General features: G+C 38.3%; 1 protein-coding gene across 1 annotated transcript in view; it reads right to left on the bottom strand.

Annotated features, from left to right (window-relative positions):
• The window catches only part of fam13a (family with sequence similarity 13 member A), a 53,387-nt gene that overhangs the window by 21,563 nt on the left and 17,270 nt on the right, over nt 1-14,554 (bottom strand). Inside the window, exons 8-11 of the mRNA XM_022770112.1 lie at nt 11,913-12,160; nt 10,077-10,203; nt 5,731-5,807; nt 5,594-5,635 (exon numbers count right to left, since the gene is read on the bottom strand). Coding sequence (XP_022625833.1) covers nt 5,594-5,635; nt 5,731-5,807; nt 10,077-10,203; nt 11,913-12,160 — 494 coding nt within the window. The remainder of the gene's footprint in view (nt 1-5,593; nt 5,636-5,730; nt 5,808-10,076; nt 10,204-11,912; nt 12,161-14,554) is intronic.

Here is a 14,554-nt window from a genome sequence, read left to right as displayed (position 1 = left end):
TTAATGCTACAGAAACAGGTGGTCACAACAGGTCACTGAGCAACGCTGAAAATCCCCCAGGCTTTGGTTCTGGCCCTAGGTGATCAAGGCATCTAGTGTTCATGAGTGATGTGTTCAGAGCAGAAGTACGTCCTCTGAGAACTACCAGTAAAGTAGAGTTAGTGGTTAATACTTTCTATATTCAATACTCCTCTTTCTCTTTCTTATTCTCTCCTGATATCAAAATACACACAGGCCTGTATTGAGTAATGAGCTTTAGGTTGGTGATTATATTTTGTGTGCACAGGTGTGTCTAAAGCTATATCTATATCTAGATATAGTTATAGATTATTGAATTTTTATTACACACAGATTTAGATGACAAGAAGTAAAATGTTAACTAAACTGTTTGGTTTATTATTGTCAGATCAAGAGTGCTTGGATTTTAACTGAAGGCCTTCCTCCTGCTGTCACATACAGTTCACTTCTTTAATTAATAAAAAGTCCAGGTACCAGTTTAGCTTCTCTCAATTTATGATGTTTGTTTCATCAATCACTCTTGAACCCTTGGAAATTGTGAAATAAATCAATTACTTGATTAGCCAACTGACAGAGAATTCATCAGTTTTGATAACTGATTAATTGGTTCAGCAATTTTATTTTTGAGCAAAACAATTGTAATGTTGCTTAAAATCTGAGGATTCACTGCATTTATATTGTATCAATGTAAATTAAACATCTTTAAGCTGTGGCGCTGTCACTCTGACACTGTCTGGAAAATTGTGACGATCATTTTGTATTATTTTCTAATTTATTATTAATGCTATTATTGAATATGTTAATTATTAAACAATTTAGTTAGTTACAGCTATATGCCAACAACCGATAATTGTTTAATCTTGGCTAAAAGATGAATTTCCCCTAGGGGATAAATAAAGTATCTATCTAAAAGATGGGGTGCTGAAATTTTACTATTGCTGTGAAAAGACATAACATTTTGACACAAAGGGTACAACAATTATATGCATCTCAGAAAGTCCCTTTTGCCTTAACCACCTGGTGCCCGTCATGTGTGCTTTTCCTGGACTACAGCTTCATCAACGTGTATAGGGATGACCTCAAAGAATCTTCCTAAACAGTGGTGTTGACAGTAACAGCAGAACTTGGCAGAGGCCCCATATGGAGTACTGATACAGGGAGAGATAATAATGGCGTGATTGTACACTGTGAAGGTGAATGTGGTAAACCCGTGTAAAATGGCGGGGACGTGTATCGACATTATCAAAGCTGAAAACAAAGATAGTGAATCAGATGAAAAGGGAGCGCCCTATTGTATAATAACCAGATGATCATTTTGATAGGTGTAAACAACTCAAATCATAAACATTGAGCTGTGAATATCCAGTCCTTTGGTTATTTTTCTGTGCTCATGACTGTAAGAGTTGTAAAGTAAAGAGAAGTGAAAGTGATGTCAGCTTGGGCTCACAGGTGCTCCAGAGGCAGCAGACTAATCTGATCGATTATCTCTGGGCACAGCAGGAAAAATATTAGCCAGCTACCTAAAATTAGACCTGGCACTGAATGCAGGAGGTTAAAGCAACAGAAAATGGTTTAATGGCTTACCAATGTTGACTTAACCTCAGACCTTAATGCCTGTAAATGTCACAGGCATTCATTCATCAAGCGCAGTGAGCACATTACACATGGAAATATGACAGAACTTTCCAGATCTGACTTTGGTGCTAGGACAGTCCCCCATGCTGCAGGCTGTACTTGATATAAAGGTGATGAGAGGGTCAATTATACAGTATAACTACAATAAGTGCCAGAGGAAGAAATCTTTGACAAATGTTTATTGATAGCACCTTGCCAAAAAAATGAAGCTTATGGTGCTCTATGTTGCAGTTTAACCCTGATACTATGACGGTTTCAGACAGTAATTCTCAACCTTTTTGGCTGGTAACCCCTTAAAGAAAATATGATCCACTGTGCCTGTGATTCCTCATCCCAAACTATAGGTGTGGACTGTTTGAGCAACTGAAGAGTGATATTTAGGACTGTGCTTCTCAACACTGATGAAAAGAGTTTTAGATTTTTTAGTTGAAAGTTGTGAATGTTTCATATTTGATGAGAAAGGCACAGAAATTGGAGAGAATTCTTAAACATGAACAGAATTTTATGTAAAATGTGTTTCTGTCTTTCTTATACCTTTAAATTATCTTGTAACCTTGTATAAGAGAACCAGATTTATATTGAGAGCTTATTACAGCCAAAGTCAAATTATTTATATGTGTCCACATAATGGGCTTACACATTTGATACTGATGACAGTAGTCAAAATCAAATGGAGCCTTTGGATCATTTTTGTGCATGTCAACCATTTTTCTATATTAAAAACTAGATTTAAAAGTTATCAGAAAGTCTTTTTTACAAAAACAATATATAGTGTACTATGCTGAAGTTCATGTTCATAACATCCTGAAATACACAGACAATCTTTATTTGGTCCATGATGTTAAATCAGTTTTCTTACATGTCTGCTTTTGCCACATTTAGGCTGTTGATGAAATAAACAGCTGAGCATTGCTGCCTGTAAGTGTCAAGTGTAAAATATTTGGTAATGAAATATCTTCTGGCAGCTATCATCGTCCCACATAGTGCTCGCGTTGGCACAGTATAGAAGAAGTGTGGCAGTTTGGTAAATCACCAAAGGATGCGACATCACTGAAGGAACTTTGTGCCACTGACTTAATTATAATAAAAGATGTAACAGTGTGAAACCACTCAGGGACATTGTTGCCTGGTGTGTAGCAGTGTCTGAGTCATGAACTAACTGAGAAAGGAGACCAATGGGAAAGAGGGATGAGTCACTGCATCAGAAACGAAACGGGAACATCACCACCTGAATATGAGTGAGCCAAGCCTGTAATCCTTTCCTAAACACACACATTCTAAATATATGAAATTATACCACCAGCTCCAGTCCAGTGTTTGATCAGGAACAGATCAGCTGGTGACTTTGTAACACAATGTGTAATTTCACTCCCCAGTTGTAAAAACTTTATGTGAGCTATAAAGTCTTAGAAACTGAACGCCTCCTGAGTCACCTCATGCCTTTCTATCAGGTTCAGGTTCATGTTACTTTATTTGTACCTGTAGATACATTTGTTTTGCAGCAAGAAGAGAACATCCAGTTTGTAATGTTATTCTCATTGTTCAACCATAACATGAGTGTTTGATCTTAGAGAGGACCAACAGTCTTATTATTGTTAAAGACATAGTTTGACATTTTGGGAAATTAACTTTCTTATCAAGAGTGAGAGGAGAACACTGATACCCTCTCAGTATGTCCAAAAAATATGAAGCTATAGTCAGCAGCAGGTTAGCTTAGCTTAGCTTAGCACTAAGACCGGAAAATGGCAGATACAGCTGACCTGGTTGTGTTCAAAGGTAATGAAATCACAAAATGTAGTTTAAAATATATCATTTTAGTTGGTGAGCTTTAGAGGTGCTGGTATTCTATCAACCTTAATGCTCTAGCTGTAGCTTCGTATTTAATGGACATATATAAGAGTGCTCTCATTTTTCTCATCGAACTCTTGGCAAGAGAACAATTTCCTAAAATACTGAACAACTCCTTTAAGAAATATAATGAATCTGGTTTGTTTGAAAATACAATTTTTCAATTTACCTTGTCCGCTAACAAGTCAGCAGTGCCTGCTGTTTTTTTTTTTGTTTCCATTTTGATGATGCCTGTAAGATTTGCTGAACTGTTAAGTCAGGTCTATAATGAGACTGACATTTTAATTGTGTTATTGTGATATTTTTGTCCTGCTGAATGTGATTTTAAAAAGCCAGCAGTGCAAGTCTTTGTGTCACAGGAGCTTAAAGTTTGCTTAATATAGCTGCTTTATTCAGGACCTACTAACTAAGAAAACTGCCTTGGAAATGAAAGTAAGAACAAAATAATATGTTTCTGTAGTTAGTGTCTGTGTATTTAAAGTCAAGTGGTCTTTAAGGCACAAAAAGTGCAGAGGAAACAACTGCAAAGCTTACACAGCAGATGCTTATACCAGTTAAATCCCCCGCACTGTGTACCTAGTGGCGTTCATTCAGGTAATCCAGTATTACACCACAGTCAGAAATTAGCCAGGACCTTTAGAGTCTTTGGTCAACACACACCCAAGAAAATTATGTTGATCTACAATCCATTTTGACTGGACTGAGGTTAAGCTCCCTTGTGGCAGCCTGAGATTCTCTGTATGTGAAGGAATGCATGTGTGTGTGTATGTGACAAAGGGCAAGCAGGCCATGGAGTTAGTCAACGATGAACGTGAGCAAGAGAAGTGAATGAGAGAGAGGTTAAGGGAGAGAGGAAGCATTGATAAGTATTGGTCTTAGTCATTAAGTGATGTCAGAGAGAGAAGCAGACTAGGGCTGCAACTAAAGGTTTGGTTTCAATATCAGTTATTTTTCAATACTTTATAATTTGATTAATTACGGTGTATATAAAATGTCAAATGTTTAACGGTATTTTAATAGGCTTATTTTAAACGAACAATTGTTCAAAACCCACAGCTATTAACTTTATAAAACTAAGGAAAAACATTTGAAAAGACTCAACACTGATTGTTCGTCTACTGACAAATTGATTAATTGACTCATTGTTTCAGCACTTGGATTAGCACATTACGGCCGCATGTGTTCTGATGCTTTTGTCCTTTCCCTGTCCTGTCTCCCCTGTAGCTCCACCCAGGCTGTTCCTGAATACTCCATGAGATCCACCTGGCCTGGGAAGAAGGGGTTAAAAGCCCTGGTGCCAGCATCAGAAGGGCAGAGGTTTCTAGTATGGGAGTGCTGGTGTTGCTGCCTCTCAGCTTGGGGTTTTTGTTGTGTTCTGATTTTTGTGTCTTTTGTTGTCTTAATTTAGCGTCCTGGTCATTTTGCATATTTATGTTAAATAAGCCCTTCACTTTAGAGGCGTCTTGTGAGTCTGATTTGGGTCACTGGTGTAGTTTTGTCGATTCATTATTGATTAATCTTTTTGATTAATCACTTGATTCTTAAGCCTTAAAAAGTAAAAAAGATATTCAACATTACATGTTGAATATCTTGTTTTGTTTGACCAACATTGCAAAACCAAATATATTTAGTTTATGATGATACAAAAAAACAATTTTTTTTTATCATTTTCACTTGAAAAACTATTGAATTGCATAATCAATTAACAAAATTGTTGCAAATACAGTAGAAAATTATTTGGTCGATCAATTTATTCATTAATTGTCTAATCTCCAGATATCATTGCTCCCACACTGCTCAATAATCTTAAACATCACATAATTTTGAAACAGTGTCTTCACCCAGACGTGCCATTATGTTTAGGTGGTGTGTCTGAAACGTGCCCTCTGGCTGCCTCCGCCAGAATAATCAAACTGCAGAGAACAAACTGTTGCATGTGCACGCTGCCCTGCTTTCCCTCTAACTGGTGGTTCCATTGTTTCCGATGATAATGCAGTGAGGCAGCACACAGCCACTTCCCCCACACCTCTAGTCCAAAACAACATACTCTTACCCAGTTCTGCCAGTGTTATAACAGAGACATGAAGCCTACCTCATGTAGAAAGGAGATATTGGCCGCTCTTCTTCTTGGGAACTGAAATATGAAAACAGACATAATTAATTAGCTTCCACAATGTGTGTATTGCCTATGGCATAAAAACATTAACACTCCCCCCAAACCCCACCCACCCATCACTACATGTTACTTGGGCTGAAAATAGGAACATAAGGCTGGCTTTTGTCTGCAGAATAATAGCCATGCAGTGCTACAGATCAGTGCCTTTGTGCAACTTGTCTCGGGTAATTATTATGATCCAACAGAGAAATGGCTGCTGCTCTAGAATATAGGCTGGTTACTGCCACTGGATGTATGCCAGTGACACATGATAAAATTATGCAACAATAAGAGGAACTCAGTGTTTGGCCCTGAATGTTGAGGTTGCTTAACATTTTCATATCCTGGCACTTGCAGGCTGAAAATTTCATAATCACCAAGTCTTGTTTGCCTCAGCAGAGCTGAATACTGTATTATCTCCTCTAAAATCAAAGCAGGAAGAAAAACACTGCAACCAAAACCTAAAATGTTATACACTAACTATTTAACAAATAAGTAAGTGCTGAATGACCTCAATAAGGCTAACTTTATATATGTTTATTTAATTTAACATGAGATATTTTTACACAATTAAATTCTATACAGTGTTACTACAACGGCTGACTGTGATAGCTAAGCTTTATTAGCTATTAGATTCTTTAATTTTAAATGAACATGAAAGACACAAGGAGGAATATTTTCACTATACCTAAACCTTTAATTACTTTTTACTCCAACTGGGATTTTATATGGATGTTAATCTGCGAGAAGGGAACACTTCTCAGGACAACGTGAACTCCACCAATGTTCTTAATTTACAAATTCACAACAGAAAGGATTTGGACAAAAGTTCAGGTTAAAGAAAATGTTGTCAAACCAGGTACAGCAGATGCACACAAAATCCATTCCAGACATTTTTTTTTACATTTCTCAACTGCTCATCTGACTATCTATCATTCAGCGAATGACAAGAAGCTTAATTGGTTCAATACAAGTATGTCATATTTAGTTGACAGAAGAATAATCTGTCAATTAACTATTAACTATTTTGTAACTAGTTTGATACTTGATGGATCGTTTAAGTAATTTTTTTTACCCAAAAATGAAAAAAAAATAAAAATCCTAGTTCCACCTTCTTAATGGTGAGCATCTTTGTTTATTGTCATTACAAATTTAAAACTTGTGGTCAATTTGAAAACATCACCATTCTATAGAACAGTTTATAGAACAAACAATTAACTGAATAATTGAGAAAATAATTGGCAGCTTAATTGATAAGAAAAAGTTATATTGATTGCAGCCCTACTTATTCATTTCTGAATGGTTTACAGAAAATCCTCTAAATAATGACTGATTGAATCATGAATATCTTCAGCAGGAGTTGGTGTTGTTTTAGTCCTTTCTGATCCTTTGTACTATTTACAGCTCCACAGATGCCACAAGGAGAAAACACACTATATTACTGACATCCAGTGAATGGTCTAAATATTCTGGCTTGCTGGTTTTGTTTGATAAGGAAACAGAAAATAGATGACATCAAATTGAAATAATCCTAACCCACAATCAGTCATGATTGTAAGCTGTAAACATGTTGAGTCTGAGATGTTCTAAAGCACAGAAGAAAGAGTTGTTATTGAGCAAATTGTTTGTTACTCTGGTGTGTTTTGGTACGTGACATGCCTTCATGTGGCTTACTGTAAGGGGCAGGCGTACCGAGAGGAGGGGAAACCACTTTCACCATCCAGGCTGCACCTCAACAAATTCAAAACAAAGGATTTAGGTTTCACGTCAGGCAGGAATCAAAATGGGTCAAAGTTTGTTGAACTTCAAAAGTCTCTAATGACACAATGTACAGGAAATGTGCATGTGTTCCTCCAGCCTTTGAGGTGCAGGTGTAGTTCACCGCACAACATTTGAATGCTTTTTTTCCCCCACACCCATGTTCTTAACTGGTGTTACACAGTCTGGCAGGCGTATTAAAATAATGTGTGCCGTCACAGCCGCCGTGAATTGCAAAAGCGGAAATCCTGCTTACCCACTACCTTACTGAGGGGATAACAAAAAGCTTTGTAGGGATACTTGGAAGGGGCCTGATCCCTCCGGGGCCAACGGAAAACTACCAATGACAAGTTGGTCAATCTGGACACGCTCCACTTTTTCAACATTTATAAAAAAAATGAGTAGACAAAGGTAGTCTGGCTTAGCGGATGCTGGTCACTTGATTCTTGGCAGGGTCTTTTTCCTTCCGCCTTGCCCTGTCGTACCTTTTCCAAAATCCCTCGACAACACGTAACAAAAACACTTGCTGTTTAGCTAGCAGCAGTGAGGGATTGATGTGGAGAACAATGGCAGATCCCAAATGCCTCAACCCCATGGTGAGGTTATTTTTGCATTTTGTTAATAAGAGGCAAAGAGTCCCACGTATGAGTCTCTTCAGTCTCCAGTCCGTTCAGGACCCCCAGAACATCAGCTTTTAGACCGGTGCTGGACATTCTTAGAATACCTCCAAGCACAAACTGTGTGGTGGTCAAGATCCAGAGTATTTGTCGGATAAGCCTGGCTAAGCTATACTTGGTATATGCTCATTCCACCAGGAAACGGTGTTAAAGCAAAACAGAAGCCATCACGCTTTAGGTTTTAAACTGAGGCACCGAAGACCTGCAGATAAATGTAACAATTTAAAGATGGAAAATTTTTGTCTCACTGCTTACATCCATCTGGTTCTCAAGTCTCTTTATTATGACCATTACCTTGGCTAAACATTATTGACATTGAAAGCAAAATGACACAGCAAAACACCAGATTTGTGCTTTATTAGCGGGAATACCAGTGAGAATAGTCTAAACACCTAACTTGGATCTGTAAATATGACAAAGCAGTTTACTGCATGAGAAAGGGTAGACTCTTTCACCAAGATATTAGCGGTGGCTGAAAGAACTCAACATACTTGTTGAAACTATAGGGCTGGATAATGATTACGTGAATTAATCTATTTCACATCCACACGTGCTCCGGAAAAAGCAGCAAATCCTCACACACAGACGCTGATAGATATGAACGTTTGGCATGGCTTGAGGAGTTAGTCGACGATCAATATCACTGACGATTACATTTCTGATAATCGTCCAATCAATTAATCAACAGTCTTTTCAGTACAGACTGATATACATAAATGATTTTGAACATTGACTTGGGAGCACCTGCAGTCATCCTTTCACCTCAGTATCAAGCCAGTCATCTGTCACTGAACTTGAACATCAAACGTAGCATCTATATGTTCAAAATCAATTGCATCTGGCTTGGGTTTTTGGTTCCTTGAGGCTTCAGCTGTCCTGACTTGAAAATTAAGAATTGGATGAATTACCAATATCTTCTAACAAATCCAGTTGGCTTTGATGTCCTACTTATTCATATTCTATGACTTGAATGACTGAGAATCTTTATTGACATTAAATCTTAGTACATTTAAGGGCCACAGACCTGTGTGTGATTTGGAAAAAAAAGGCTTTTCAGTAACATTAAAAGTGCTGCAAAACCAGTCTGTTCCAGCCAGGTTCCTGCTGTAAATATGAGCTGTCACGCTTTCAGGCTGATGGATGAGACTTCCTGACAGGCGGCCAACAATACTGTTAAACCCACAGGGAACCTGCACTCACACCACACTGCAACGTTCCTCACTCCCACCTATTTCCAGTGCTCTTCTAAGAAACCTAATAGTTACATCACAAGATTCAGTGAACCATGGCAACTTCACACAAAAGCCAGCATGCATCCCCTATGTGCAACTACGCAATGCTAAGGACAAAATATGTTCACATGATTCTGCTATGTTGGCTCATGTGGCCTATGTGGTGAATGAGGCTGGTGTCATATTTCAACTACAGGTGAGAGCAATGTGCCATACAAAATTACTGCATTAATGTATTTGATAAGGAGGAGCCAGAGTGTTATGTTAAAGATGAAAGACTTCTCTAATACAGTACAGAGGGTACATCTACACATCTAAAAGTGAAGCCACAAATAGGAAACCGAGAGGATGATGATTTTCAATGAGTGAACAGGGTGACTCAGGATAGTGAGTGCTCCCTGTAATGAAGGGTGCTGGTTTCAAATCTAACACATGTGAATATACAAATAAAAATAGATTCTTTACCACCAACAAGGTGTAAACATACTTCATAAATTCTTGACTTCATATTTCACACCCTATAAAATTAAAGATTGTGAATAAAATGTAGGAAAAAAAGGCAATCACAAGCTGCACAAAAGCAGTTCCTTGACTTTGTCACTCTGGATATGTTTTTTTTTTTTTTTTCAAAGTATATTTTTTTGGACTTTTTATGCTTTTATGATAGCACAGTAGAGAAAGACATGAAATGGGGAGGCAGAGAGAGAGGGGGAATGACATGCAGTAAAGGGCCGTCTGATGCGGGATTCGAACCGGGGCTGACTGCAGCAAGTACTGCACTCGACGCCCCACTCTGGATATGTTTAATTCAGTTGTAACCCATTTTGCTGTGCTACTGGATGTGCTGCACTTTGCTGACACAGATTTGACTGACACATACCTATGGAAAGTGAGAGCGAGCTGACAAGTAGGCATGAGAGGAGCTACAGATATGAAAGCCCAGATTTCCATTGACAGAAAATTATCATATATTGGTGTGTGCTATTGGTTCATGTGTAAAAATCACGGCCACTAAATCATTTTTATAGAAACTCATAAAAACTTTCTCTATTTTCAACTATTTCCACATAAAAGTCTCGTCTTTGAATGTTTGAAAATCAGCTGTCAGTGTCTAATTTGTCAGACACTAGTGAGCATCGAAAGCTTTCTTACAGTAAAGATAATGAACTCCTTTTAGTCTTTTGCCCGCTGCAGATGTCTATTAGTAAATACCAGTGAGTTCAGACTGGTGACGCACATTATTGGGGTATCCCGTCACAATGTCTGTAGATCAGTCACCCAATATGACCTGGCAAGGAGAATTACGTGTGTGGGAAGGGAATCCACCAGAAGATTTACTGGTATCATGACATAGTGAGGACAGCTCTTGCCACCTTTAAAGTATTATATTTGTCACTTCATGTAGACAGGAACATCTTTTCCATTAACAGGCAATGGTCGGCCTTGTTGATTTAACAAATTTTATGCCACACAAGCAATACTGTTTATTGCCTTGGGGACTTAATGAGGTTGAATTTGTCAAACACAGAAGTTAAAAAATATTTGATATTTGATTTGTAATATATTATATTATACTGTGATAAAAAAATAAAAAAAACATTACATTTATATGATTTTTTAAAAATATGTATAAGCTGGAGTGAGATTTGTAATACAGTATAGAAGTATGCCTGACAGCAAACCACGGTGTGTCATACTAATGTGTTAATGGATCTGGTGCTGACACGGTTTTAAGCACTGATTAATGTCATACTAAAGGTCACAGGTGTGGTCTACAACTGTAGTAGAAGCCAAAACAGCGTCATCATTTCTCATCTTGGTGTTTTAACATCACACATACAGCATTTATTGTTTTGCTCCTCATTATATTTTGTAGTTTTTCCACTGACTTCTACATATAGTCTATCATCAGGAAGACCTATATATTAATCTTGTTATTTGTGATTCAAGATAAACTGGATTTGGTGCAAGTTAAAACAGCAAGAGCCCCAACAACAGACACAGCTGTAGCCTGGCTATTCCAGAACTGGGGACACTTGACACCAAGTGGTTCCAGTTTCAGCTTCTTATAATAGGCTTGTTTGCATGCCAAAGGCACATTGCCACAGGGCCTTGGCTTTAGATCCCTGATTGCTGTCAGACACTCAAGATTCTTCACCCTTACCCTCGGCTGCTAGCACATCACCTATGCAAACAGTGGTCATAACCTATTTACCACTGCTAGAATCCCCCCTTGAACTCCAAATTGGAACTGGAAACACTGAGAGCAAGACAACGTCACAAAATGAAAGTAAAAATTGGATAATATTTAATGTTAGGTATGTGGCAATGAAGTTTTGTTTTATATTATATGACCTTAGGTTTTATTAGCAGCCATAAAGGATCATGCTTACAGATAAAAGTGTAATCGTAATAAACTCATAAAACTGCGGGGGTAGCTGGCTACATTTCACAGTGTAAGTAAATTTCATTTTTGACTGTGAACTTTATTTTTGCACGGGTGGTAGGTTTAAATTATTTATTTAAAAATTATGGTTGGTAAATAATAATCAGTATTCATTTCATTCATTCCTTTCATCACACACTGACCTGCTGAGGGCCTCCATGCTGCCAGGGGGGCTGACATCGAGATGGCCGTGGTGCGAGGCAGTGTCTGGGGTGTCTTGGCGAGCCAGAGGTATGGGAGTCGTTTCCATCACCTCTGGACTGGGACTCCTCAGCTCAGAGGCCAGGGGCAAAACTATTGGTATGGAGAGAGGCCGTGCATGGGGTAACCGAGAGGAGCGGTTGGGCTGAGGGGCGTCCTCAGGCATGCCGTCACTCTTCCCTTTCCTCACCTGTTTTAAAGAGAGAGAGAGAGAGATGCCAACAACAGGTGAGTCTCGTGAGAGGAAGTATGAGATATCACAGGAGGGAAATGACACATGGCTAATATTTCTGCTCAATCAAGCTCGTACAACCACAAACACAAAGAAACACACGGTAGAGCTTTCAGCCTTCACTCAGGTTACAATAAAACATGCATTTGAGGATCTTTTGAGGTGAAGCAGAGAGCAATAAAAGAACCACAAAAAAGGAGAAAAAACAGGTTAGCCTATAAAACTGTAAGGTTAGATTGATGTTTGCCTTACCGTGCTGACCCTGAGTGGGTATAAACAGCGTGAACCACCGACTGTAGTGTAGGAGAAGAACCTTAACCTAATTACAGCCACATTGTGAAAAGTACCCTTCTGCATTTTCAACCAAGGAGACCTGAAAGAAGTGTTAAAGAATGTGTCAAGAAGCTTTCTCTTAGTATATATGGAAAGCACTCCTACGGTTGCCCGTGTACACTGAGGCCAAATAGCCAGCTGGCTGTGGTAAACAGAGTATGGTCTGATGCCAGCAGCTGAAGTATTGATAATTGTCAAAAACACCCAATGCTGAAAGAGGCCTAGCTCTAGATAAATGTCTGTTGGTTTAGTTAAAAGGCTTACTTTTTTTCTTTACACCAATGCAATCAGTGGAACATCTCCATTTGGGGTTTAACTTAATGGGTTGTTCTAAAATCTATGGATGCTGCCTCCATTTGGACATTTAGTCATTGGTGCACTTAATGGGTGAATCTTTGGGAACATAATTAGCTCCACAAGCTTCTTTAACTAGACCAGGTATGGATTTTGCCCCTCAGGGTTTTGTAATTGATTTAGCTAAATTTGTCATTCACAGAAAACCACAGAGGGGTAAAAAAAAAAGGGGGGAAAGAATGTGGACATTAGCTTGTTTTTCAGGGGGTTGGAGCCTGTTTTGCCATACAGCCATCATAGAGAAAGCATGTACAAGTCCCCATTTTCAAATCCATAGAAACGGGTGCTTTGACAAAGGATTTCAACAGTGCTGGTGAGATGGTGTTGTCATCTTGGCAGTTCTGTGTTGTTAGGTTTGTCTCATTAACTGTTTTGTTTATGTCTTATTTTGCTTTATAAGATCAATAAACAGAAACTTGTATTGTGTTGTTTTTCTTTGAAAAATGGAAACTGAAATTGTTCACTTACTAATTACTTTACTGGAAACTATGTGTAGAGAATTGAAATGGCAAAGTCAAAAAAAAAAAAGGGACGCTCCTTGTTTCATTCCTTTCATGTGGCATACATACATACATACATACATACAGGTCATACATTTTCTTTGCAATGTATGATGGTAGTTATGGGAGGTTAGTCAGTAGATCGATAGAACTCCAGGTCACTTTCAACAACGCCATGCTGCCTTTCTGCCTATGCATAAAAACAAGCACAGAGCAACAACAAGTAGGAGCTAAATAGGCCAGATGGCAAAGGAGCCTCACAGACCAGAAGGAGGATATGACCTGGTTTCTAAATCATGGATTAACTTATAATTTGAAGTTTGTGACAAGAATCTCAAAAGACTGTAAATAAAACCAAATAAAATATTCAGAACTTAATGTTTTACTTTGCTTTCTCTCTGCTGTAATCTGCTACAATGGAAAGGCAGTTGTTGCTGGCCTGATAACAACTTATACCTCTGTTAACTGATCTCTATTCACTGACTGGTGACAGATGTCTAGTTTTTCAGAGGTGAGAATGCAATGTGATCTACACCTGTCCTTCTTTTCACCACTAGCACAAGTCCTTCACTAGACTTTTTTTTTTTTTTTTTTTTTTTAAATACTGGCTGTTGGCAGGAGCATTTTTGCTTAAAAGGATGAAAGCTGACATTTGCATATTTTGAAAAAGTACTGTGGTCTGACCATAGCAACAGAACTGTGTCATTAATCATATTAATTCATTAACAACAAGCATTTAGTAATAATGACTGTGTGCCTTTTGGAGTCCAAAGCTCAAGTATTGAAACATCTCATCAAATTCCCCTTTGATCACACATGCATCTGTTTTAATGGCAGGTGCATCATAAATCAACCAGATACAACAGACAAGTTTAGGGCTCCCTAGCTGAATTGTGTGTGGGTGTGTTTGTTTTGTTTGTGTGTTTTTTTCTCACCATTAGCCAACAATGACCTTAGGCACATAAATACTGCATAAATGATAGACTTAACAAATAACACACCTCACAGTGCCACAGCACCCAACCATGTGGTGTAGCTCCAGTAGTGATGTGTGAATGGTGACCAATACAAAAATTACACTTTGAACTGTATTTGTCTTTAGCAGTAGCGAGCATTGAGGCCAAATTTGGGTTGGGTCTGGCCTTGAGAGTTTTAATAGAAGAGA

The sequence above is a fragment of the Seriola dumerili genome, unplaced genomic scaffold, assembly GCF_002260705.1.
Source record: "Seriola dumerili isolate Sdu_G_001 unplaced genomic scaffold, Sdu_1.0 BDQW01012242.1, whole genome shotgun sequence".
In the NCBI taxonomy this organism is placed as follows: domain Eukaryota; kingdom Metazoa; phylum Chordata; class Actinopteri; order Carangiformes; family Carangidae; genus Seriola; species Seriola dumerili.
The sequence above is the reverse complement of the archived record's forward strand: the minus strand, read 5'-3'. Positions and strand labels throughout refer to the sequence as shown.